Genomic DNA, 27,098 nt, shown 5'->3' with positions numbered 1-27,098 from the left:
TAGACCGGCCACCCGCTGCCCTCCACACACAACCAGAGGCTCAGGCCCCTGACAGAGGAAGGCTGTGGGGCCAGCCAGAGGGAGGTGCACTCGCCTGTCCAGGCAAGGTGGCTGGGTTTGCCACAGGCCATGGGAGGTTGGTGGGGAGAAGGGACCCGAGCTTTCAGAGTTAAGGGTCTGGGGCGAGGGAGGGGCAGGGGCTGGGGGATTAGTTTGGAGCTTGGGTGTGACGTGGGCGGCAGCAGGAGAGGAGGGGGCCGCACAGCACAGGGCTGAGGCTGGAGAGCCCAGTGGGAGCGTGGCCTGAGCTGCCCCCAGAGCAGGAGCGTCTGAGTCGGGGTGGCCAGACCTGGAGCCGGAATCCAGACAACTTTGATGTGAAAATCTCAGCACCTATTTAGGTTCTCATTATTTTTTAAAAGAGCTAAAAATAGTGGTGGGTGCATAGCAAATGTAAAGTCATTATTCTCTGAAAACAGGAAGAGCCTGGCGGTGAGTTCAGTGCTGTGTGATTCAGGGCCTCCTCGAGTCTGCTGTGGGGTGGGAGCTGGCCACCGTCACCTTCTCCTTCCACGGGCCCCTGGTCCTCCAGCCGCCCGAAAGCCCGGACGCTGCCTTGGCCCTGCGGGGTTAGCACGGGGGCAGTGTGGAGCCCACCTTTGCTCCCAGGTCCAGGGCCCAGGGGCAGGGGCCAAGTGGAGAGGAGAGAGGAGTCCTGGGGCCGAGGGGTGGGGACCGAGTGGAGGAGGTGGGGTCTGGGGACTGCAGGGGCCCCCACCATTGGCCTTGCCCTGGCTGGGCTCCATGGTCCTCTAGAGCTGCCCAGAGCCCCTGCAGCCCCAGGATCCTCTTCTCCTCTCCACTCAGGCCCTGCAACAATCCAGCCACAGCAAGGTTGCTGAGGAAGCACAGTCCTGCGCCCCAGCTGGTGAACGGCTCCTGGACGAGCGGATCCACACTGGAGACAGCAGTCATCGGAAAATAGTTTAATTCTGTACAGACAACCACGGGACTGATTACAAAGTGCGGTGCAAACACCAGGGCCCATGAGCACCAGCCGCGGGGCTCACCATGTGTTGGTGCTCCAGAGGCCACGCCGGAAACACCAAATAAATCACAGATGTGACAACTGTGGGAGGAGCATGAATCAGCTGTTCCTTCGGGAGGAGAAAAAGGAAACAACAATCAGAGGCTTTGGAATGCTTTCTCTTCCTGTGCCTGGAATGCTGGGCAGGCGGTGACCCGGGGCTCGGAGCCCCACTCTGGCCACATCTGCCGTCGCCCATGGGGCCCTCACGGTGGGGACCCAGGTCCCACGACAGCTCCCAAGCTGTGGAGATGTGTACGCAGCCACAACCACTGCGGCCTCAGAAGAGGGGCCGGGAGCCCTGGTTCTCAAACTCTGACCAGGCGTCATTCAGCTCCATGAAGATCATCTTGGCGTGCTGCTCATACGGCTGCCCCGCGGCCTGTGGGTGATGGGCGGTGTAAGCGCCTCTTACAAGCATGCGTGGGCGGCCAGGGCAGGATCTCCCCGCGACCCACCCCCGAAGGCCTCCAGCAGCCGCCCGACAGCTCTGCTCACCTTGTCGGGGTGCACGGCCAGCACCGCGCGGCGGTAGTGCTTCTTCACCTGCTCCGGGGCCACCAGGTCGGCCATGCCCACGGGCGTCCAGCGGCTCTCCCCGTCCCACAGCACTGTGTGCAGTGTGGACAGCAGGGCCCGGATGTTCCGCTCCTTGCCCTCAATCCAGTCCAGGAGCTGCGGGAGACACGGAGCTTGCTGAGCCCTGGGTGCTTGCCTGCCCTCCTCCTCTGCACTGGGGAAACTGAGGCATGATGCCGAGGAAGTGCCTGGTCACGTGGGGTGGGCTCAGCCCAGCTCACAGACAAAGTCCCACTGCACGCCCCGCCCTCAACTATACAGAGCCGACTCCGGACGACACAGGGCCGGGGGCCTTCGTGTTCCAGGGCCTGGGGCCGGAGGCTGGGACAGAGACACCCATGTCTCAGCCAGATGTTCACTGGGGACACAAACGCTGGTTCTGGTGGTGCAACCCCTTGGCCCATCCCAGGCCCCAGACTCAGAGGGAGAAGGGGAAGGTCCCTGGTGCCTGTGAAAGGACCCCAAGGTCACAGGCGCATGTGGCCTGTAGAGCTGGCCATCGGCCAAGCCACACAGCAGGGCACGTCTCATGGCCGGCGCAGGGACACCCTGACTGCTGCACCCTCACCCCCAGTGAGCGCCCTAGGTTGGGAGGCTCAGCGCCCAGTGCAGCCCCCAGGAGATGCCTGCCCTCGACAGTCTCTGCAGACACCCGGGGGGCACTGACTCCTGTAATGCCCGCCCCCATCAGCGCTGAGTCATCTGGGCACACGGGGAGCAGCACGGCCTGGGGCCTGACTCTGTCCTGCCCACCAGGCCTCAGGCCGCCCTGTCCTCGAGGGCTGCCAGGCCCATTGGCAGTGACAGGTCCCTGGCTGGAGACGCTGGCTCCGTGTGGCACAGCAGATTCTCCAGGGGCCCTGGGTTGAGGCCTCTGGGCTCCCAGTAAGAGCTGCCCACCCACCCACCTTCAGCTTGAGCGGGTCTGTGTCTTTAGCCAGGTCCTGCTTCCTCATCTCCGCAATGGTCTTTGGCCCCTTCTTGTCAGACCTGGAGGAGAAGCCTTGATTGGACAACAGATCTTCAAAGTCGTTCTCAGACACTTTTGGCTTTTGAGCTAGAAAAGAACAGAAACTTTTTTTTGTTTGAGACAGGGTCTCCACTCTGTCGCCTAGGCCAGAGTACAATGGCACGATCTCGGCGCTCTGCAGCCTCGGCCTCCCAAGGCCAAGGGAGGATCACTGAGTCCTCAAGTGATCCTTTTGTCTCAGCCTCCCAAATACCTGGGACCACAGGCACGCGCCACCACGCCCGGCTAAATTTTCACAATTTTTGTAGAGAGGAGGTCTCACTGTTGCCCAGACTGGTCTTGAACTCCTGGGCTCAAGCGATCTGCCCGCCTCAGCCTCCAAAGTGCTGGGATTACAGGCGTGAGCCGCGAAGCCCAGCTAAGAACAGAAACTTTCTGCAGAGACACACAGGCCCAATTCCACCCGCTGCCCCCGGGGATAGGGCTACCACCCTAATGCCTCCACAGAAAAGAAGAGGGAAGACAAGACAGGGTTGCAAAGGCCATTTGTTAAAAACAGGTCAAGCGGGTGTCACTGGAACAAGAGGGACCCAGAGGCCTGACCCAGAGAGAGACCAGCGGACACACATCAGAAACTGCGTCCTTCTCTGAGTGGCTCGGCCATGCCTGTCCCAGGACTGGGCTCCGAGTTGAAGAAAACACAGGTTCTACCTTTAGCCAGTTCAGGGCGGTCTCTGCAAACTCCACAGCAACAGAGAGTAGGGGACTCACCAAAGCTGGGTGCGCGGACCCCCCGCTCCTCTCGTGCCCCGATCACACTGAAGTTCGCAGCATAGTTAGGCCTTGGCTGTGTGCAGGCTTTGAGGGGCGGCTTGGCCTGAGGGGGCCATGAGGCGCCCTGGGCTGGCGGCCGACTTGTCTGCCAGGAGCCACTGCCTTTGGCTGTGGTGGCCGTTTTGGGAATGAAGCCACCAGGAGGGAATCCAGCTGGTGAGCCTGTGGAGACGGAGGTCAGAAACTCGGCATCTGGTTGTCCGTGCAGGGCAACCACCGTTTCTAGAACTCAGAACACCATGTTTATTGGAAAACACAGGTTTGCAGAACAGAACATTGATCACCCGAGGCCGTCCGGACAGAGGTGCCGGCTCCACCTACATGTGTGAAGGTCTCCAGGGACTGGCCGCACAGGCCAGGTACTGGGGCGACAGGAACATTCTGGGTGGAGGGCAGACGCCAGGACAGGGCAGCTGTGGAGGCAGCACCCCTACCCCCATGAGCCAAGGCAGACCCGGGACTTGTCCACGGGGGCTGGGGGCCGTGTCCCCACATCTGTAGCGTCCTGGAGGGCCACTGCCTCTCGGAGAACATCAAATCAGGGCTGATCCTTTTTTTTTTTTTTTTTTTTTTGCAATGGAGTCTCGCTGTGTCGCCCAGGCTGGAGTGCAGTGGTGGGATCTTGGCTCACTGCAAGCTCCACCTCCCAGGTTCACACCATTCTCCCACCTTAGCCTCCTGATTAGCTGGGACTACAGGTGCCCGCCACCACCCCTGGCTAATTTTTTTTGTATTTTTAGTAGAGACGGGATTTCACCATGTTAGCCAGGACGGTCTCGATCTCCTGACCTTGTCATCTGCCTGCCTCGGCCTCCCAAAGTGCTGGGATTATAGGCATGAGCCACCATGCCTGGCCTGATCCTTTAACTTATTATTTTGGAATAATTAAAATAGCAGGAAGCTGTAAAAACCCTGAGCACCTGCGCCCAGCATCCCCCAGGGAGGGCATCTCTCACAACCTCAGAGAAGCACTGAGCCCAGGCAGCCGCACCACCTAGAGGCCATCAGATGTGGCCAGCTGGACTTGTGTTATGTGTGTGCAGGGCCACGCCACTGATCGCACGCAGATTCAGCACCACAGCAATCACGACCTGGATGCTTCACTATGGTTCTGTCATCTTTTTTTTTTTTGGAGACAAGGTCTCACTATGGCTGGTCTCAAACTCCTAGGCTCAGAGACCCGCTGGCCTCACCTCCCACAGGGCTGGGATGGTAGGTGTGAGCCGCCACGCCCGGGCTGTCTTCTTAGTTATGTTCTAGAACGGAACTGACAGCCGCAGCCTCTAGCCTGGCACCTCTTCACTCAGGACAGGTCCCTTGGGTCCGGGGCATCCGCCACTCCCCCTCCCTGCCGAGGGCCATCTGGTGGTGTGGGAACCACCTACCAACTGTTCACCTGTAGGACACCCGGGCTGATTCCACTGTTTGGCTACAGCAAACACATCTTTGAATGCCTGTTACGGACTTTTGCATGAATGAGTTTCCATTTCTCTGGGATAAATGCCTATGTCCCACCGTAGCTCAGTAGCTGTGTTTAGCTTAGGAGAAAAACGACCGCCTGTTCTATAGAGTGACCCTGCCGCTTCAGCAGCTCGTCCCCCGGCAACGCGAGAGACACGCGGTTGGTCCCCAGCAACACGTGAGACGCGACTCATCCCCCGGCAACGTGAGACACGTGGCTCATCCCCCAGCAATGCAAGAGACGCAGTCTATCCTCCCCAGCGCTCCGTCCTCCCCCGCGCGCCGTCCTCCCCCGTGCCCTGTCCTCCCCCGCACCCCATCCTCCCCCGCGCTCCATCCTCCCCCGTGCTCCATCCTCTGCACCGGCATAATGCCAGGTGTCTCGGCCTGTGCTTCCCGCCCATCGGACGTCGATGTGCTGGAAGTGTCTTCATGTCTCTTGCCCATTTTTTTTTTTTTTTTTGAGACAGAGTCTTGCTCTGTCGCCCAGGCTAGAGTGCAGTGGTGCAATCTTGGCTCACCGCAACCTCTGCCTCCTGGGTTCCAGAGATTCTCCTGCCTCAACCTCCCGAGTAGCTGGGATTACAGGCATCGCCACCACGCCCGGCTAACTTTTGTATTTTTAGTAGAGACGGGGTTTCACCATGTTGGCCAGGCTGGTCTCGATCTCTTGACCTTGTGATCCGCCCACCTCGGCCCCCCAAAGTGCTGGGATTACAGGCGTGAGCCACTGTGCCTGGCCTTCTCTTGCCCATTTTCTAACTGGATTGCTTTCGGGTTTGTTTTTGACTGTATTTTTATATTCTGTACATGAGTCCTTTGTCAAATAGGCGGTTTGGAAATATCTTCTCCCAGTCCGTAGCTCAGATGCCCAGAGCTCTGAAGTTGTGTCCATCTGTCCTCTTATGGGTGTGATTCGGGTGGTGAGTCTACGAACGCTGCCCAGCCCCAGGCCACAAAGGTTTTCTCCTTTATAAAGGCCCTGCGGTTTTACGTTTCGATCTCTGGCTGATTCTGATGAGCTGCTCTGTACAACGTGGGCTAAGGGCTTGCCTACAGCTACCCAGCACCATCTGATGAATGGGTTTCCTGCCTCTGTCAAAGCTCCGCTGGTCTCTCTTGTGTGGCCTATTTCTGAGTCCTCTCTTCTCTCCACAGACGTGTCTCTCTGCCATCACCGCAATGTTGATTTCTGTGGCTTCAGACTAAGCCTCAAAGCCAGGAAGAATGACTTCTCCCATGTCATTTTTCCATTACAAAAATATTCCAGGCAAGGCCGGGCGCGGTGGCTCACGTCTGTCATCCCAGCACTGTGGGAGGCTGGGTGCGGTGGCTCACGCCTGTAATCCCAGCACTCTGGGAGGCCGAGGCGGGTGGGTCACGAGGTCAGGAGATCGAAGCCATCCTGGCTAACACGGTGAAACTCCATCTCTACTAAAAATACAAAAAAATTAGCCAGGTGTGGCGGCGGGCGCCTGTGGTCCCAGCTACTCGGGAGGCTGAGGCAGGAGAATGGTGTGAACCCGGGAGGTGGAGCTTGTAGTGAGCCAAGATCGCACCACTGCACTCCAGCCTGGGCGACAGAGCAAGACTCCGTCTCAAAAAAAAAAAAAAAGAAAAAAAAGAAAAAATCCAGGCATCTAGTCCATCTGTCTTTCAAATACACTGTACGATAAGCTCATTTGTATCTAGGAAAATCCCTGCTGAGGCATTGGCAGGAACCGCGTTAGGCTACAGATGCGCACAGGAGAACGGACACCTTACTCGGGAGCCTCAGGCCGTGAGGGCAGCGTTCGTCCCTTCACTCGCATCTCCTCTGGTCTTTTTTGCCACAGTTGGTTTTACAGTCCCACCCGATACAAGCCCTAGACATGTCTGGTCAGATTTATACCAAATGTTTATTTTTTTCTTTAAAAAAGAAAAGGTGATTGTAAATGGTTCTGTTTTAAATGTTGCCTTCTTTGTATAATTACAAGTAAACAGAAACACGACAGATTTTTGTGTGTCGATCTCGTATCCTGTGACCTTACTGAACTCATAGTTCTAAGATCTTTGTAGATTCCTTGAGAGTTCCTGCACAGACAATCATGTCATCTGCAGACAGGAGCAATTTTATTTTTCCCTTTGTAGTGCGTGTCACTTTGACCTCCTTTTCTTGCCAAATGGCAGCAGCTGTGACTTTCGACAAGTAGAAGTAGAGAAAAGACACTCCCGCCCTGTTCCTGATTTTAGGAGGACGGTTAAAAATGATATTGGCTTGGCCAGGTGTGGTGGCTCACACCTGTAATTCCAGCACTTTGGGAGGCTGAGGTGGGCGGATCACTTGAGGTCAGGAGTTTGAGACCAGCCTGGCTAACATGGTGAAACCCCGTCTCTACTAAAAATACAAAAATTAGCTGGGTGTGGTGGCGTGTGCCTGTAATCTCAGCTACTCGGGAGGCTGAGGTGGGAGAATTGCTTGAAACTGGGAGGCGGAAGTTGCAGTGAGCCAAGATTATGCCACTGCACTCCAGCCAGGGCAACAGAGCAAGACTCTGTCTCAAAAAAAAAAAAAAAAAAAAAAAGATGTTGGCTGCAGGTTTCTTGTTTTTGAGACACAGTCTTGCTCTGCCGCCCAGACTGGAGTGCAGTGATGCAGTAAGCCCAGTCCAGCCTTGACCTCAAGCGATCCCAGTGATCCTCCCGCCTCAGCTGGCTGAGTAGCTGGGACCACAGGTGCTCACCACCACACCTGGCTCATTCTTACAGGGGTCTCACTATATTGCCCAGGCTGACTTCAAACTCCCAGGTTGAGGAAATCCTCCCACATTGGCCTCCCAAAGCACTGGGGCTACAGGTGTGAGCCACTGCGCCTGGCCTGGCTGTGGGTTTCTATACATGCCTGTTACCAAGTTGATGACGTTCTGCTCATTACTGCTTCACTGACAGTGTTATCATAAAAAGGTGCTGAATTTTGTTAAAAGCCTTTTCTGCATTGTTGATGTGATCACATGACTCTTCAGTTGGTTAATATGGTATTGGGTTGGTGCAAAAGTAATTGCGGCTTTTGCTATCACTTTCAATGGCAAAACCACAATTACTTTTGCGGCAACCTAAATAGATTTTGTTAACCAATTCTGAAATGTCAGCCCTATATTCCTGGAATAAATCCTACTTGATCTTGGTGTAGAATTCTCTTTATATACTGATAAAGTCTATTTGCTAAAGTTTGGTTGAGGATCTGTGTGTATATTCATGCGGAATATGGGCCCAGTTTCCCTTTTCGGTACTGTTTCTGTCTGATTTTGGTTTCCGGGTGATAGCGTGAGCTTCGTAAAATCAATTAGAAAGAGCTCCCTCTCTCCTGCTTCCTGCAAGAGGGTGGAACTGGCGTTCTCTCAACATTCGGTGAAATTCTCCAATGGCCCGGGTGGGTCCGCAGGTTTCCTTTTTGGGAAGTTTTTAATTATGAATTTATTTTCTTTGTATTGATAGAATTTTTCAAAGGAGCTACTTGATACTGGGTAAGTTGTGGCAGTAACTGGTTTTGAGGAATTTGTCAATTTCACGTAAGTTGTCAAGCATACTGCACAGCTGCGCCTGCACCCGTGACCCTGGTAGAGCCTGCGGGGTCTGCAGCGGTGCCTCCTGCACCGTCCCCTGTATCAATGACCTGGGTCACTCTTCCTGCCAGTCCCAGGAGAGGTCTGTGGGCTTCGGAACTGGCCGTCTCTGCGTTCCACTGCACTGCCCGTGGCTCCTCCTTCTTTCCTTCTGCTTGCTGTAGGCTTATTTTGCTCCCCTCCCCCCTCCAAACGTCTTGTGTGGAGAGCTCAGGTTACTGCTGGGGCATTCCAGCTTTTCCACAGCAAGCACCCATGGCTGGGGGTGTCTCCGCACTGCCTGGCGGGGCCCTGGGCTTTCCCAGGCTGCACCTGCATCTTCTCTCAGGTCCACGCATCGTTTCCTTCGAGACCTCCTCTCTGGCCCAGGTGTCATTTTAAAGTGTGCCGTTTTGTTCCCAAGTGTGAAGATTCTTCCGTTCTATTTTACTGTGGTCAGAGAGCACACTGCAGAATCCTAGTTCTCTGAGGACAGGGCCTGTGTAGAGGAGGCTCCCACGGTGCGTGGAAAGGTCCGTGTCGCAGCTAGTGGGCCCTGGCTGGTGCCTCTGCCCTCTGCATCCTCGCAGCCTTCGGGACAGCTGTTCTGTCACGTGTGGGGACAGCAGTGCTGACGTCACCAGCTATGATTTGGGTTTGTCCATTTGTTCCTTCAGTTGTATCAGCTTTGCTTTGTTCAGAACTGCTGTCTTCCCAGAAGGCAGGATGGTCTCAGGCTGCCCACCAAGCCAGCAGTCAGAGGGCTGGGGCTGTGTCTAGGACACAGACAAGAGGGCTCCCTGGGAGTCCACTCCTTCTGCCCCAGTGCTGGCCACCCAGGGCAGTCAAGGCACACACAGGTCTCCTCCCGAGGGCGCGGCCCCCGTAACCCCTCCGTGCTCTCAGACAACCCAAGACAGAGGCCACAAAGGCAAAGAATATACAAAACAACACCGACAGTAACACTCACAGACGTCCTCAAAAGTCACAATAAATCCCCAAAACCATCCCAAACATAAAAAGAACATTTAAAGATGAAAAAACTCTTGGGACTTCATGACAGAATAGAAGGCACTTCAGATGCAAGCTTGCGAGAGCAGAGGACTCGAGGCCAGCCCGGGAGGTGTGAGGACTCGAGGCCAGCCCGGGAGGTGTGAGGACTCGAGGCCAGCCCGGCAGGTGTGAGGACTCGAGGCCAGCCCGGGAGGTGTGAGGACTCGAGGCCAGCCCGGCAGGTGTGAGGACTCGAGGCCAGCCTGGGAGGGCAGAGTGAGGACTCGAGGCCGGCCCTAGAAATCTGACACCGACATCTGCTCAGAGGAATTTGAGGCACTCAGGGACGGACAGGAGAAATGAGAAAGAGATGGGAAATGCTCCTGGAGCTGAGCAGGTAAGGTGCCCAGCCTGAGGCTGGAGGGAGCCCCAGCACAGTCCACCAGGCTTTGGCAGGAGCAGACGCCATTGCCCGGGGGCTGCATGCTGGAGAGTCCGGGGGTCACCGGCACCAATAAGCATCCTAAGGTGGAGCCACTTCCCACCCAGGATTCCACCCGACAGCCAGGCGAGTGCATAGGAGGCCCCTTCAGATGATCGTCCCCCCGCCGCCGATGCTGCTTCTGAGAAGCCACAGGGACCCCAGGGAGACACATCCTGGAAATGAACCCAGAGACTCAGGGGCGTCAGGTCAGCCCAAGGAGACTCGAAGCCACAGCGCCCGGGCAGGGCCTGAGGCAGACACGGGACCAGAGACTCAGACCACAGTGCCCAGGCCAGGCCTGAGGCAGACATGGGACCGGAGAGGGTGGGCTGGGTTCTTGTGGCCAACGGCCAGCACGCTCTGAGCACAGCCTCAGGGACTGAGCAGAGCCCAGCCACACCCCACTTCCATGTGGAGACCCCGCTTCCCAGATGGCCCCCACAGCCCTGAGGGCAGGATGGATCAGGCACCACAATGCGGGTGGGGGCTGGCAGCAGTGCTAGTGTCAGCAACACCTGGTTGTAGCCTGCCAGCTGGCAGTCGCCTAGAACAGGTGCAGACACGCTGTCCCCTTGGGGTCACTGTGCTCTGGGCTAGGGGTCTTGGTGAACAGAGGCAAAGACTTCACTGTGGGCAGCTCAGAGTCAGACAGACAAGAATAAATCTCCTACAAGGAAACAGCTTCCACACCCGCAATGTACCCTCCACGTTACCTTGGAGGCCGGAGCTGAGGTCGCCAAGGTCAGCAAATGGGTCCGGGTTCTGAGGCTTGGTCCAGCTGGCCTGAGGGCCACAAGGGGCCGGCTGACCTCCAGGAGAGAAGAGGGGGCCTGGAAAAGGGGCACAGGGCGTTAGAACAAGCACCACCTGAAGCGAAACACACCCTCCTGGGACCTCCGATCGCTCCTCCTTACGACGTGACAGCCTCACTCCTGCCTGAGAGCTGGCACCTGCACGGCCTGTGTGCAGGAGACCAGCCAGGACAGAGGCGCATGTGGTGGACGCTGCCTCCACGCCCCACACTGCTCCTCGGGGAAAACAGCTTCACAACGCACACCCAGAACCAAACCATGTTCATATCATTATGACTGTTATTCTGCAGTGCCACTTCTTGGAATCCATCTAAAATTAGGAATGTTCTTCATGATATTCTTTATAATAACAAAAGTTTGAGAATATCCTAAGTATAAAATCATAAAATACAGGCTGGGCAACATAGAAAGACCATCTCTACAAAAAATAAAAAAATCAACCAGGCACGGTGGCACATGTGTGTGGTCCCAGCTACCCAGGGGGGCTGCGGTGGGCGGATCGCTTGAGCCCAGGGGTTGACGGCTGCAGGGAACTGAGTGATGCCACCGCACTCAGCCCCAGTGACAGAATGAGACTCTGTCTCCAAAAAAAACAAAAAAACAAAAAAACAGCAGTTGTAGAGCTCCTTGATAGAGTGCCATGCAGTCATTAAAACCAGGCTCTTCATGTATAAACAGCCCTCGTGGATCTACTTGAGGAAAAAGATGAATTCCTGAGGCCAAAAATGAGCAAAGAACATGAAATGATTCTCAAAAGAAATACACATAACCAAAACCACGCAAACTAAGAGTCAACCTCATTCATAAGAAAGAAATCAAACCGGCGAGATACCTTCACAGTGATCATCCAACCAGGAGACAAACTGGAGACGGGAGCTGCCCCCGGGCAAAGACGTCCGGAAGCACACTCGAGGGGACAGGCACCCAGGCCCTGGTGCGCCGTGCGCTGTGCCTCCCGGGGCTCTGTGCACAGTGTGTGTTCCACCCGCTGAGGGCTGTGGCAACTCCGCCCGGCAAGTCTGCCGGCACCATTTTCCCCGCACCATGCATACTCTGTGTCCCTGTGCCCCATTTTGGGAATTCTAATGATATTTCAAACTTCTTGATGATTGTATCTGCTTTGGTGATCTGTGTTCCATGAGCTGAGGATGCTGCTCTAATCGTTTTCGGGTGCCATGAACTGTGCCCATAGAAGACGGTGAGCTGAACTGACAGTGTGCTGTGGCTGCTCCACAGACCAGCCGCTCCCCATCTCGCTCCTTCTCAAGCCTCCCTATTCCCCGAGACACAACCATACTGAATTTAGGCCAACTCAGAACCTACAATGGCCTATAAGCATTCAAGTGAACACAAGAGTTGCAAGTGTCTCACTTGAAATCAAAAGCTAGGAACGACTGAGCTTAGTGAGGGAGGCATGTCAAAAGCAGAAGGAGGCTGGGCACAGTGGCTCATGCCTGTGTTCCCAGCACGGTGGGAGGCTGAGGCAGGAGAGTGCTTGAGCCCAGGAGTTCAAGGTCAGCCTGGACAACACGGCAAGACCCTATCTCTACAAAAAATAAATTAAAAAAATTAGTTGGGCATGGTGGTAAGTGCCTGTAGTCCCAGCTGCCCGGGAGGCTGAGGTGGGAAGATCCCTTGAGCCCAGGAGGTTGAGGCTGCAGTGAGCCATGATTGTGCCACTGCACTCCAGCCAGAGCAAGACCCTGTCTCTAAAAAAAAAAAAAAAGTCGAGATAAGCTAAAAGCTAGGCCTCTTGCACCAGCAAGCCAAGTTGTGAATGCAAAGGAAAAGTTCCTGAAGGAAATTATGCCACTCCAGTGAACACACAAATGATAAGAAAACAAAACATCCCCACTGCTGATACAGAGGAAGTTCAAGTGATCTGGAGAAAAGGTCAAACCAGCCACAACATCCCCCTAAGCCAAAGCCTAATCCAGAGCAAGGTCTCAACTCTTTCAATTCTACGAAGGCGGAAAGAGGTGAGGACGCTGCAGAAGAAGAGTGAAGCCAGCAGGGGCTGAGGCTGAAGGAAAGACGCCATCTCTGCAACATACAAACGCAACGTGAAGCAGCATGCGCTGATGGGGAAGCTGCATGCAGCAAGTCACCCACTAAGATCCGCTGAGACCACTGAGGAAGGGGCTGCCAGACTCCACGCAGACGAGACGGCCTAAGTCACCCGCTAAGATCCGCTGAGACCACTGAGGAAGGGGCTGCCAGACTCCACGCAGACGAGACGGCCTAAGTCACCCGCTAAGATCCGGCTGAGACCACTGAGGAAGGGGCTGCCAGATTCCACGCAGACGAGACGGCCTAAGTCACCCGCTAAGATCCGGCTGAGACCACTGAGGAAGGGGCTGCCAGACTCCACGCAGACGAGACGGCCTAAGTCACCCGCTAAGATCCGGCTGAGACCACTGAGGAAGGGGCTGCCAGACTCCACGCAGACGAGACGGCCTAAGTCACCCGCTAAGATCCGCTGAGACCACTGAGGAAGGGCTGCTGCCAGACTCCACGCAGACGAGACGGCCTAAGTCACCTGCTAAGATCCGGCTGAGACCACTGAGGAAGGGGCTGCCAGACTCCACGCAGACGAGACGGCCTAAGTCACCCGCTAAGATCCGGCTGAGACCACTGAGGAAGGGGCTGCCAGACTCCACGCAGACGAGACGGCCTAAGTCACCCGCTAAGATCCGGCTGAGACCACTGAGGAAGGGGCTGCACCTGCCAGACTCTCCACGTAGATGAGACGGCCTCGTATGGGAAGAAGACGCCATCTGTGACTTTCATAGCTAGAGAAGTCAATGCCTGGCTCTACGGCCTCACGGGACAGGCTGCCTCTCTTGTGAAGGTCTAATGCAGATGGCGGCTTTAAACGAATAGTGCTCATTCATTCAAAAAACCCAGTGCCCTTAAAAATGACTCTAAATTGACTTGGCTTGTGCCACAGAAACGACACGGCGGAGCCTGGATGGCAGCCATCCGTGTGCAGTGCGGTCCGTGGAATATTTTAAGTCCACTGTTGGGACCTACAGCTCAGAAAAAAGACTCCTTTCAAAACGCGACTGTTTGCTGACAATCCCGACAGCGCAGCTGGTCCCCCGAAAGCTCTGACAGAGGAGTACGCGGACAGTCACGCTGCCTTCGTGCCTGCTAACACAACACCCGTTCTGCAGCCCTTGGACCAAGGAGTCGAGTCGACTTCCAAGTCTCACTATTTCAGAAACACATTTCTAAGGCTACAGCGGCCACAGATTCCTCTGATGGATCTGGGTAAAGTCCACTGACAACCTTCTGGAAAGGATTCACCATTCTAGATGCCATTAAGAACATTCACGATTCATGGGAAGAGGTTACAACAGCAACATGAACAGGAGTTTGGGAGAAGCTGATCTCAGCCCTCAAGGATGACTGTGAGGAGTTGAAGACTTCAGTGGAGGAAGTCACTGCAGATGTGGTGGAAACAGCAAGAGAACTAGAATCAGAAGTGGGGCCTGCAGATGGGACCGAATCACTGCAATCTCAGGATGAAAGCTGAACAGATGAGGGTTGCTTCTTATGGATGAGCAAAGAAAGCAGTTTACTGAGACGGAATCTAGTCCTGGTGAAGATGCTGTGAACACTGAAATGAAACCAAGGGTTTAGAATATTCGTAAACTTATTGATACAGCAGTGGCAGCTTTGAGACGATGGGAAAAGCTCCATGTGGTTAAAACACTACCCAAGAGCACTGCACACCACAGGGAACCTTTTGTGAAAGGGAGAGACAATCGTATGTCAAACTTCATCGTCTTATTTTCAGAAACTGCCAGAGCCACCCCAGCCTTCAGGAATCAACGCCCTGAGCAGTCAGCAGCTGTCCACACTGAGGCAAGACCCCTACCAGCAAGATTAGGATCATGAGCATTTTTAGCAATGAAGTATTTCTAAATCAAGGTAACTATATTTATTTTTTAGACATAATGCTATTGCACACTTAACAGACTACGGCCAGGCATGGTGGCTCATGCCTGTAGTCCCAGCACTTTGGGAGGCCGAGAGGGGTGGATTATAAGGTCAAGACTTCAAGACCAGCCTGAGCAACATAGTGAAACCCTGTCTCTACTAAAAATACAAAAATTAGGCAGGCTTGTTGGCAGGCGCCTGTAATTCCAGCTACTCAGGAGGCTGAGGCAGGAGAATCGCTTGAACCCAGGAGGCAGAGGTTGCAGTGAGCTGAGATCATGCCACTGCACTCCAGCCTGGGCAACAGAGCAAGACTCCGTCTCCCCAAAAATCAAAAACAAACAAAAAACCAGACTACAGTATAATGTAAACAGAAGCGTTAGCTGGGTGCAGTGGCTCATGCCTGTAATCCCAGCACCCTGAGAGGCTGAGGTGGGTGGATCACCTAAGCCCGGGAGTTCTGGACCAGCCTGAGCAACATGGCAAAACTTTGTCTCTACAAAAAAAATCTCCAACTTAGCTGGGCCTGGTGGCTCACGCTTGCAGCCAAGGTTACTGAGGAGGCTGGGGTGGGAGGATCGCTTGAGCCCAGGAGGTCAACGCTGAAGTGAGTGGAGATCGTGCCACTATGCTCCAGCCTGGGTGACAGAGCAAGACCCTGTCTCAAAAACAAAACCCCAAAACCAAAAAAAACCCACACACAAAAAGTCCGTAACTTTTATGTTTACTGGGAAAACAAAATCTGACTGGCTTTCCAGGGGTACTGGCTTTGTGGTCTGGAAGCAAACCCGCGACATCGCTGAGGCTGGCCCGAGACGCAGCTGCAACATAAGCATCCGTGCTAATAGAGACGTCACGGGAGGGCAGGCTCCAGGGTGACGGGAAGGACAGATGCTCACAAACACGGACTGCTGTACGTGACCCCGTTCCTGACAGGGCACGGGATGTCGGCCGCAACACCGAAACAAGACTCGTGGGGTCAGCCTCACTCACAAACCCCTTCAGGAGGGAACAGCCACGGGGCACTACAGGCGTAAAAACCAGGTGGTCCACAGAGTGCGGGGCATGAGATCGCATCACAGACGCAGACGCCCTGCTGGTGGGAGAAGGCCGCCTCGGGGGCGCTGCTGATGCTCAGGACCCGCTGCAGCTCTGGGAGGCCGAGTCTGTGTCCCCACGTACCCCAGTCACACCGGGTGAGTGAGGCCACTGCAGCCGTACCACAGCCTTGGGTGTGGAGCCGGCACCACTGAGCACGCCCCAGCCCTTCCGTCCTTCCCTGCGCAAAAGGCACTGTTACGGGTAAGTGTGAAACAGAGACGGGCCATAGCAGCTGCATGTCCTGCATGCCCTGTCCTCGGTGGGTGGTAGTCATACCTTCCGTGGCTGGCGTGGGGGCCACTGCCGACGCTGCCGTCTCGGTCCAGGCAGCCCATCCTCCCAGCAGGTCTGGGTTGCTGGACGAGGCCGTCATCTTGCTGGGCTCTCCTGGCAGATCCCCTGGGAAGAAGGAACCGGAAGAGAGCACATTTGGTGTCTCAGCAGTAGGCAATGTGGCGGAGCGCCAGGCTGTGCTCAGGGCCCCAGGAGCTGGCACCTCTCGCACCTAGGCTGAGCTGAGGCTGGGCTGACGGCCTCCCTCTTCCTGATGGGCCCTGAGGAGTCACCACATCACACAGAACCGAGCGTGTGGATGCAGGGGCACCAGCAGGCAGAGCAGCTCGCAGGCGAGGCTGAGAACAGCATCTGCGCAGTGCCATCCAAAGGGTTTGCCAGGACCCCACTTTCTGTAGCCATCCCCACGGCCTGTGTTCCTGCCTCTCCTAAAACCCACCCAAGCCTGCAGTGGCTCCACCTGGCTGAGCTGCCTTCGGCAGACAGACGGCCCAGCAGGTCCTGTCTGCCCTGGCTCTGGCGGCACCCACCCCAGGCTGTAAGGCTGCGCTGCACACGTCCACCCACAAGCCATCCTGCAATGGTCACCATCATCACCCCAGAGCGCACTGTGGATCACTGTGGATCACGCTGCTATCTCCTCAGGAGAGAGAGCCGGGGCTCCTTCCCGTAGGACCGCACTGGAGGGGCAGCCCAGCCCTGTCCCGGGGCCTGGCCCCGCAGGCCTGTCTAAACAAGCCATGCTCTGCCCCACACCCAGCCTCCTCCCCACGGACACAGTGTCCCAAGGCCCCCGCTGCACTCGGACCAGGCCAGCTTCCTGGATCCTGGACCCCCAACCGCCTCCCTCTGACCTCTCGGTCCCACACAAGCTCTGGGTGCAGGTGGCCTTCTCTGCCAACAGCTGCAAGCCCTGGGCCTGAGGAGGCCTCGAGAAACACCTGGTGCCAGGCACAGACGACCGAGGCACTGCAGGGACCCACAACCTGTTCTGGGTTTGCGGATGGTTTGGGGAGACAGAGCAGGGGGCAGTCTGTCCTGACCTCAGGGACGTCCTGCAGGACCCTGAGACCACCAGGAAGGGCACCCGGAGGTCACACAGTCCAGCCCCACCACTGCCTGAGACCCGCAGGTCTGCTTCCGACTATAAGCTGCAGTCCTGAGGGAGGAAGCCGTGGGGAGCTGGCTGCCAGGCGAGAGGCGCTTACCCAGGTGCAGGAAGTCAGCGCTGCAGGACGGGGGCGGAGCACTGTGGGCAGACGGGAAGGATGGTGGGACGGCCGCAGAGTCCGAATTGAGAAATTCGCCGAAGAGATCAGGATTGGAGCAGGGCTGGGAGTCGCTGTCTGAAGACAGCAGGAGCGGGCCAAAGGGGTCAGCTGCGGGGACAGGCGGGCATGGGGAGGACTCAGCCTGGTTGCCTGAGGACAAAGCCCAGCTCTAGAGTCAGGCCCACCCAAGAGGCCACTCCAGCTGGGCAGCCCAGACCCCTCTCAGGGACACTGAGGCAGTCAGCCAGGGGCTCCCTGTGCCCCACGCCTCAGGATGACCTTCCCATGGACGCGGCAACACCACTGAGACGGAGGAGCTGGCAGCTCCCGGCCCATGAGCTCAGGCGGGCAGCGCAGAACCAGTCCCCTGCCCTGACCCTGAGGGTGCTCCTGGGGGAGGCGGGGGGAGGGCACGTTCCCTTCCTACAGGCACCTTCGAGACATGCCCATGCAGTGAGAATGACTCAACCTCATCTCTCATCCACCGTGAAGCCCTTCGCCGTCGAACAGAAACACGTACCAGCAGCAGGGGGCCCTCCTCCTGGGGTGCTCTGCATGCTCAGGGGAGGGGCCGGGCTTGCCAGGAGCAGGGGGGCCTCGCCGAGCAGATCCTCCGGGGGCCCCTGGGAGGTGGCCTCCGGGGACCCAAGGAGGCAGCTGAGCAGGTCGGTGTTGCTGGAGGGGGCCTGGAGGGCCTGCGGGGCTACAGCTGGCCCTGCGCCCACCTCGGAGTGCAGGCCCAGGAGGTCAACCCCGTCTTCCTGTGGCACAGGCTCCGGGAGCACAGCTGGCGTCCCCACCTCAAAAGCCACGTCCTGCTGCACCAGCCCTGCTGCCAGGCCGGGGGGCTCCGGATCGGCCCGGGGCTCCTGGCCCTCGCTGGAGACCGGGGAACCCCCTTCGTCCGACACCTCGCTCTCGTCTCTGTCCTCCATCAGGGCAGACTCGCTCTCCTTGGGAGAGGCATTTGCTGCACCAGTCTCTGCCTCCTTCTCTTCTGCGAAAAGGAAACAAAACCACAGGCTGGTGAGCCTACATGGCCAGCACCAGGGTCCCCACACGTGGCCCCTCAGTGCCTCCTCGGCCCAGGGCCTTGGCGCGTGCTGCAGAAGCACCAGGGTCCCCACACGTGGCCCCTCAGTGCCTCCTCGGCCCACCTACACGTGGCCCCTCAGTGCCTCCTCGGCCCAGGGCCTTGGCGCGTGCTGCAGAAGCACCAGGGTCCCCACACGTGGCCCCTCAGGGCCTCCTCGGCCCACCCACACGTGGCCCCTCAGTGCCTCCTCGGCCCAGGGCCTTGGCGCGTGCTGCAGAAGCACCAGGGTCCCCACACGTGGCCCCTCAGGGCCTCCTCGGCCCAGGGCCTTGGCGCGTGCTGCAGAAGCACCAGGGTCCCCACACGTGGCCCCTCAGGGCCTCCTCGGCCCAGGGCCTTGGCGCGTGCTGCAGAAGTTTCTGGGGGGTTTCCTGAGGCGTCTCCAGCGCACCCACCTCCAGCCTCTGCCTCAGGGCTCTGCCTGCAGCTCTCTCCACCCGGGCCTCTGTGGAGCCTAAGGCTGAGTCGAGTGGGGGCCACACGGCAGCACTGGGGGGGGAGGAACACCAATCGAGGGGCTCTGGGAACAGGCGGCAGAGGGGACGACCTGCTGGGACGGCCAAGGGTGCTGGGACAGGAAGTGGCAGGGGCATCCCTTGGGGTGTGTCTGGGGCAAGGTCCAGGGACGGCGCCCGGTGTTTTCCTGAAAAGCCCGGGGAGGGGCTGGGAGCCCACTGGGGGGTTTGGGCAGAGAGATGTGGGATCCCCGGGTGGGGACAGACTGTCCCTCTTCCCAAGCCCTTTCCTTGTACCCAGGGGCCCTGCCAGCATGGCCCGTGCTGCCCGTCTCCCCAGGCCCACAGACTGGGATGAAGAGCTAGGGTGGGTATTTCAGACTTTGTGGACACGTTCTGTTTTTATTCACCTTTTAAAAAAACATGAAATCATTCTTAGCTCGTGAGCCATTAAAGAACAGGCTGACGTGCTGGGCGCACAGCCCACTGTGACGCAGCCCAGCTCTGCCCAAGGGCCGTCTCCCAAGACGCTTGCCCTGCCCCAGGGGCACTTTCAGACCAGGGGCCTGCCCTCTGCAAGAGGCCGGGTCCAGGGACGCTGCCTACCCTGCCAGTCCAGTGTGTGCAGGAAGCGGCTGGCGTCCGCGCTGCTACTTGGCGGTGAGTCGGAGTCCGTGGGCTCGGCTTCCGGGGAACCTGCCCCAGCATCATACTGAGCCGTGGAGCCGGGCTGCCGGGGGAGCTCCGGCTTCCCTGCCAGGAGAGGGAGGGCGTCAGGGCACCGGCACTGGCCAGCAGCCTCAGGGCAGCACTGACCCCAGAGCTGGGAAGTGCAGCCAGTCGGGCGCCAGCACAGTGGCAGGCCAGGCTGTCGGTAAAGCAGGCCAGTGACATGACGGGGAGGGGATCTCTGTGAACAGATGCCTGCTATCCACTTGGATGCCGCTCTGGGCCATGGGTGTGCACTGGGGCACAACACACGCACATATGAACACGCACAAGGAACACACCACTGAGGCATCAAATGCCACACAGACGCAGGGTACACATGAAAGCACACACAGATGCACGGTACGTATGACTGCGCACACAGCACACACACAGATACATGATATACGCGAATGCACACAGCACACACACAGATGCACAGTACACATGAATGCACACACAGCACACACATGGATGCATGGTACACATGAATGCACACACAGCACATAGATGCACGGTACACACAAATGCACACACACAGATGCACAGTACACATGAATGCACACACAGCACACACAGAGATGCAGAGTACACATGAATGCACACAGCACATAGAGGCATGGTACACACGAATACACACATAGCACACACACAGATGCACAGTACGCATGAATGTGCACACAGCACACACACAGATGCACAGTACGCATGAATGCACACACAGCACACACACAGATGCACAGTACACATGAATACACACACAGATGCACAGTACACACGAATGCACACACAGATGCACGGTACACATGAATGCACACACAGCACACACACAGATGCACAGTACACACGAATGCACACACAGATGCACGGTACACATGAATGCACACACAGCACACACACAGATGCACAGTACACATGAATACACACACAGATGCATGGTACACACGAATGCACTCACAGCACACAGATGCACGGTACACACGAGTGCACACACAGCACACACACAGATGCACGTTACACATGAATGCACACACAGCACACACACACATGCACGGTACACACAAATGCACACGCAGCACACACACAGATGCACGGTACACACGAATGCACACAGCACACACAGATGCATGGTACACGCGAATGCACACAGACCACACACACAGATGCATGGCACACATAGCACACACAGATGCATGGTACACACGAATGCACACAGCACACACACAAATGCATGGTGCACATGAATGCACACACAGCACACACACAGATGCAGGGTACCACGAATGCACACACAGCACACACACAGGTGCATGGTACACATGAAAGCACACACAGCACACAGAGATGCATGGTACATACGAATGCACACACAGCACACACACAGGCACAGTACGCTCATGTGCACACAGCACACACACAGATGCACAGTAAACTCGTGCACACATACATGGCACACACGGGCACACGCCACCCACGGACACATACACAGCACGCACACGCCACACATGCAGCCTCTTTCAGGGACGCTGAAGATGCTCAGAAAGAAAATGCAAACACTGCAAACCAAGAGCCCAGGACAAGTGTGGCATGGGCAGTGGGCGGCCCTGGGCCCACCTGCCAGCGCTTCCTGGGCTGCCTTTTCGAAGCTGCTCGGAAGTGAAAAGAGCAACAGGAGCGAGGGCTCTGCCGTGTTGTCCATGTGCTGCTGAGCAGGCCCGAGGGTCACAGTGGGAGTGGATGTGTGTCCCGCACACGTGACAAAAATCTGACCCAGACACATGCCCGGGACAAAACCCCGCTTCGCCCCAGCAGCTCGGGCTTTCCTCCCTCTGCCTCCGTCCCTGCCCAAGGGCCTCCAAAATTGCAGCCTGCGAGTCCTCCTTCTCTGGTGTAGCTGGTGGTGGTCCCACCATCCAAGACAGAGTTTCCAAAACCTCCTGCAGCCCAAGCTGCTCAGGGCCTGGATGCAGCAGCGGGCGCGGTGGCCCAGCCCTGCCAGAGCTCGGCCGAAGAGGCCTCCCTCCACAGAGACACTCACCAGAACAGGATTCCCTCAATTCACCTGCGGGATCTTACCAAACTTAGACAGAATGTCTTGCTGCTCCTCCCGGCTGGAAAACAGGATTTTGGGGTTCAGCCCCCTCATGCTCGAGTTCTCCCACGGTGGGGCTTCCCGGCTCAGCCTGTCCCTGGGCTCCACCTCCACTTCTAGGTTCACTTGAAATAAGTCCGGGTATTTCTCTTGAATGTCACAGGCGTCCAGGTCATACCTGCGGTGTTACGAGTAGACGCCACTTAGGAAGGCCCCCCAAGTAGTCTGTAAGTCCCTCGGACATTCACTAAAGAAACGTGCACGGAAACAGACTGCAGCTGCAGGCAGTGGTGCGAGAACAAAAGGGCAGCCGGTCACCCCCGCCTGCTGAAGCTGGAGCCGTGTGAGCGGACCCAGCGCTGTCCCAGGAACCCACAGGGCACCAGCACCCCCGGTCAGGGCCCAGAAGAGCATCTTTTCACTTGCTCTTCGGATGTCACAGTGGGGATGCCCGCGACTGCGTTCCAGGCAGAGGGGCACTGGGCGGGGCCGCCACGTTTCCCGCAAGTCCAGGGAAGGCCGCGTGCTCAGAGCAGACGGGACAACACCCCACAGCCGGCAACTCCGGCACCCAGGAAGGCGGCTCTGAGGTGGGACCCCAGGGTTCCAGGGCAGGTGCTGGCCCTCACTCCCCAGCACACACAGACTGCGGCCACCTGGCAGCTCAGAGCACACACTCTGGGATACTAATTGTGTTTTCCATAAAAATGACAACATCCACCCTGACAAAAACCCACAACTGTCAACAGATGCCCATAAGACCAAGACCTCTAGAATCCGGCTGCCAGGGAATTAGGAACATGATTCCAGCGGAAACAAAGCCGTGTCCACCGTGGGGCTGGGGAGGCAGCACTGGCTGGGCTGTGGGGAGCAGAAGCAGGGGTCAGCGGGGCCCGCCTTGGGGTGTTGGCCGCACGGGGAGACAGGTGTGACCTGACACTGTGACCACTTCCTGGCCCCTCAGGAATTCCCTAAGGAATTCCAGGCTATTTCACGCATTTCCTATGATCGTCTCTGATCCCACTGTCATAAACTGCACTGATAAGCCCGGGATCTCCAGCAGGCAGCAGGCTTTCCATGCCTGTCTTATTTTATGCCACCTAAAATCTCTACATGTTGAATTTTATACATCTAAAAAAATAAAGCAGAAACACAAGAGAGTGGTGGCCAGTTCCTGGGAAACCCAGGGTGCCAGTGTCTGCAGGGCCAGGAACACCCAGAGCAGAGTGGGACACGCCGAGGGAGCAGGGAGATGGGCCCGGCAGCTTGTGTGGGTCAGAGCCACAGCTGGTTTCAACTGTCACTTCTCTGAGCTCCACACATGCCTGGGATGTGTGACGGCCTCTAGTTTATCCCTTCCTGCTCACCCCCTAAAACATCCTCTTGCTGCGCGAGGGGAGAGCACCCCGTGCCTGCCCTGACGGGTGGCCAACCTCACACGGAGCAGCGCCCCCTGGATGCCCTCTCAGGGCTCTGGGCGGAGGTGGCCACGGCCGAAGCCAGGACTGATGTGCACTCCAGCCGGGGCCAACATGAGCTTCCCTCTGCGCCCGAGCCTCTTAGGTGCCGCTATCCGTTGTCGGGGGCAGCAGTGACTGCAAAGCGGTGGCACAGCTGGCGTGGAGATGTGAAGGCGGCAACGTCTGCAGAGCAGCCAGCAGGCACCAGCAGAGAATCCGACGGCCACCGCAGCGGAGGCTCAGACCGGCCACCACCGAGGCTGGAGGGGCACAGCGGGAGGGGCACGGAGGGATGATGTGCGCAGGGAGCCAGGTCGGCCAGGCAGGCTCGGGTCCTGGGGCAAACCAAACTTGGGCAGCCCCAGAGGGAGCGCCGCTCATGACCAGCCTCCCTGCCCCAGCTGCCCCTTGAGACACCCCTAGGCACTGGGTCTGCAGGCCCGGCTCTCACCCAGCCTGGCGCTGAGGGCACAATGAGGTCTGTGAGCAGGGCTGGCCGCTCCCAAGAGCCCTGGACTGCAGAGGACACAGCCCGCAGGCTCCCGCCAGACCAGCTCCAACAGGGCAGAAGGGGCTCCCGACAGGCTCGGCTGTTACACTTGTGCCACGGCTGCAATCCTGTGTCCCTCTCCCCCAGGCACTGTGCAGGCCCGCGGCCAGGGAACACGCCTCACCCCCAGGTACAGCGCGGGCTCGACCTGCAGAGACCACGCACGCTCCACGTGCTCCTCTCCTGCTGCCCCGTGTCTAACTTCATTCAGCCATCTCATGAAATCTACTTGCTCATTCTGATGGTATACAGGTTCCTTAGGTTTCTTGCTGAAAGCAATCATGCTACCTGTGAAAAGCAACAGCTGGAACTTCCATTTCTTCTGCCCTTTCTTTTTCTTGCCTTACTGCACTGGCTAAGACCGACCATAAAATCCTGGATAGTGAGAGTGAAACCCCTGCTCTGTCTGCAAACTCAGGAGGGAAAGGTCCAAACACATCATGATTAGCTGTGGTGCTTCAGGATTCTGTGGCTGCTCTTTATCAGCCTAAGAAGGGTTCCTTCTGCTCCTCTTTGCGGAGCATTGTGATGAGAAAGGAGCGCTCATTCTTATCATGCTTTATCTACGAAAACTTCGCCTGGTTTTCGCCTTTGCTCGGCTAACGTGGTGAAGTATGGTGGCTGACCAATTTTCAAATGTTAAAACCACTTCACATTCCTGAAATAAACCAGATGTCAAGACATGTCATCCTTGTTACATAACACTGGGTTCTTTCACCTAATATTTTGTTTAGAATTTTTCTGTCTATATTCATGAGATCTGGCTTGCAGTTTTCCTTTCCTACGAGGTTCTTTTGTGTGTGCGCGCAATCATGGCTCACCACAGCTTAGGCGTCCCAGGCTTAAGCGGTTCTCCCACCTCAGCCTCCTGACTAGCTGGCACCACAGGCATGTGCCACTACATCCGGCTGATTTAAAAAAAATTTTTTCGTAGAGACAGAGTCTCACTACGTTAACTAGGCTGGTCTCGAACTTCTGGCTCGAGCAATCCTCCCATCTCAGCCTCCCAAAGTGCTGGGATTACAGGCGTGAGCCGCAGTGCCCGGCCTGTAGGAAGGTTTTAAACTACAGAATATATTTCTTTAACAGACATTACAACGCCGTATTTCTTCGTAGGTGTATTTTGAGAGGCGTTTTTCAGATAATTTGCCCATTCCACTGAGAATGGCGTTCCTCCCAGCACCGCACATGCCGTCTGAATGTCTACGGGACCTGTCTCCTTTGGTTTCCCACCCTGGGAGCCCGTGTTCCCGTGTTCCGTCTCCCTTTCTTGACCAGACTTGTTAAGCAATCAATATTTTCAGATAATCAAAAGAAACACCTTTTGGCTTTACTGACTTTTCCTATAGTGTGCTTGCTTTTTTTTTTGAAATGGAGTTTCACTTGTTGCTCAGGCTAGAGCGCGATGACGTGATCTCTGCTCACTCCAACCTCCGCCTCCTGGGTTCAAGCGATTCTCCTGCCTCAGCCTCCCAAGTAGCTGGGACTACAGGCATCTGCCACCATACCCATTTAATTTTTGTATTTTTAGTAGAGATGGAGTATCACCACGTTGGCCATGCTGGTCTTGAACTCCTGACCTCAGGTGATCCACCTACCTCGGGGTCCCAAAGTGGTGGGATTACAGGCATGAGCCACCGTGCCTGGACACTATACTTGTTTTTAACTGAATTGTTTCTACCCTTGATTATTTTTTTTCCACCTACTTTTTTGAGTTTAATTTGCTGTTCTGATAACTCCCTGAGTTAGAGATAACTCCCTGAGATACGAGTTTAGGTCACCGACTTCCAACATTTCTTTTTTTTTTTCCCCCGAGACAGGGTTTTGCTCACAGCTCACTGCACCCTTGCAGCCTTGATCTCCCAGGCTCAAGCAATGCTCCCGCCTCCCAAAGTGCTGGAATTGCAGCTGTGAGCCGCTGTGCCCAGCCAACCTTTCTTCCTTTAAATGTATGTGTTTAAAGTTACAAATTTCCTCTAAAGCCTGCTGTAGATGCATCCCGAAACATCTGATACGGGGTATTTTGATTATCACCGCGTTTAAAATATTTTCTCATTCCAATGGTGATTTCCTTTTTGGCGTGTGGATTACTCACGAGCACATGGTCTTGGGGTTTTCCTGTCACTGACTCCCACCTTCATCCGTTGAGATGTCGTAAGACTTTGACACACGCCCACTTGAACAGATGCCATTTCTTCAAGAATTTGCTGAAGTTTGCAAAACTCAGGTCAGGTTGGTTAAACCTTGTAAAAAAATCTGTATCTTGATGTTTGTGTCTACCTGTTCTGCTGCCTGGGGAGAGAGGCAGCCATCAGCGTGGGCCTGTCCACTTCACCCCTCGTTCTGCCCCTTTGTGTTGCCTGTACTGAAGCCATGTCATCGCCCTCACCCCTGTGATGTTGCCCTTCACCTCCTGTCTTGGTCTGTCCCACCTGACATTGACACTGTGACATCAGCCCTCTTCCTGTTATGGTCTGCATGGTAAGCAATTTCCAATTATTCCACTTCAGCCTTGCTGGGTCTTCGTGTGCATGGGTTTTGAAGTATGGCTCCTGTAAGCAGTACAGACTTGAGCTTTGTGTGTGCTTGGTTTTTAATCCAGCCCGATTAACTGGAGTGTGTCTTCTACTCACCTTCCATGGGATGACTGACAGGCACAGCGGGGCGTAGGTCTACTAGCCGGCTGTTTTCTGTCTATATCCCATCTGGGTTTGTTTCTTTATCTCTACGTTGTTCTTGTGAATTAATCACATAGTTTTTGTTCCATTTTTCTTCTTGATTGTATCTTTAATCTGCCCTAGGGATTGGTACATTCCCTGCTTCCTGGTGACGGGGCTCCTGAAACACGTTCACTTGGTTAATCCCCTCTTGGCTGTGTGTGTGTGCGCGCTCTGGTGCTCCCGGGGATGTGTGCGCGCGCTGGTGCTCCCGGGGACGTGTGCGCGCGCTGGTGCTCCCGGGGACGTGCGTGCGCGCGCGCTGGTGCTCCCGGGGACGTGCGTGCGCTGGTGCTCCCGGGGACGTGCGTGCGCGCGCTGGTGCTCCCGGGGACGTGTGTGCGCGCGCGCTGGTGCTCCCGGGGACGTGTGCGCGCGCGCGCTGGTGCTCCCGGTGATGTGTGTGTGTGTGTGCGCACGCACGCTGGTGCTCCCGGGGACGTGCACGCGCGCGCTGGTGCTCCCGGTGATGTGTGTGTGTGTGTGCACGCACGCTGGTGCTCCCGGAGATGTGCGCGCGCTGGTGCTCCTGCTGTCAGATATGTTACTACCACACAGGTTTTAAAACCCACAGGACATACTGGTGTTTTCAGCAGCTGGTGCTGGTG

At 56.5% G+C, this 27,098-nt stretch overlaps 2 protein-coding genes across 2 annotated transcripts in view; both read right to left on the bottom strand.

The window, feature by feature from the left end:
• CPLX1 (complexin 1) overlaps positions 1–16,847 on the bottom strand; it is an 83,208-nt gene extending 66,361 nt beyond the window's left edge. Inside the window, exon 1 of the mRNA XM_050790748.1 lies at positions 16,844–16,847. The gene's annotated coding sequence lies outside the window, so the exon portion shown is untranslated. The remainder of the gene's footprint in view (positions 1–16,843) is intronic.
• GAK (cyclin G associated kinase) overlaps positions 972–27,098 on the bottom strand; it is an 86,050-nt gene continuing 59,923 nt past the window's right edge. Inside the window, exons 19-28 of the mRNA XM_050790721.1 lie at positions 21,748–21,941; positions 19,570–19,716; positions 17,933–18,409; positions 17,350–17,520; positions 16,124–16,246; positions 10,703–10,819; positions 3,408–3,632; positions 2,575–2,723; positions 1,586–1,762; positions 972–1,469 (exon numbers count right to left, since the gene is read on the bottom strand). Of these exons, the coding sequence (XP_050646678.1) occupies positions 1,368–1,469; positions 1,586–1,762; positions 2,575–2,723; positions 3,408–3,632; positions 10,703–10,819; positions 16,124–16,246; positions 17,350–17,520; positions 17,933–18,409; positions 19,570–19,716; positions 21,748–21,941 (1,882 nt within the window). The 3' untranslated portion in view covers positions 972–1,367. The remainder of the gene's footprint in view (positions 1,470–1,585; positions 1,763–2,574; positions 2,724–3,407; positions 3,633–10,702; positions 10,820–16,123; positions 16,247–17,349; positions 17,521–17,932; positions 18,410–19,569; positions 19,717–21,747; positions 21,942–27,098) is intronic.

This window comes from Macaca thibetana, chromosome 5 (genome assembly GCF_024542745.1).
Source record: "Macaca thibetana thibetana isolate TM-01 chromosome 5, ASM2454274v1, whole genome shotgun sequence".
NCBI lineage: Eukaryota > Metazoa > Chordata > Mammalia > Primates > Cercopithecidae > Macaca > Macaca thibetana.
The sequence above is the reverse complement of the archived record's forward strand: the minus strand, read 5'-3'. Positions and strand labels throughout refer to the sequence as shown.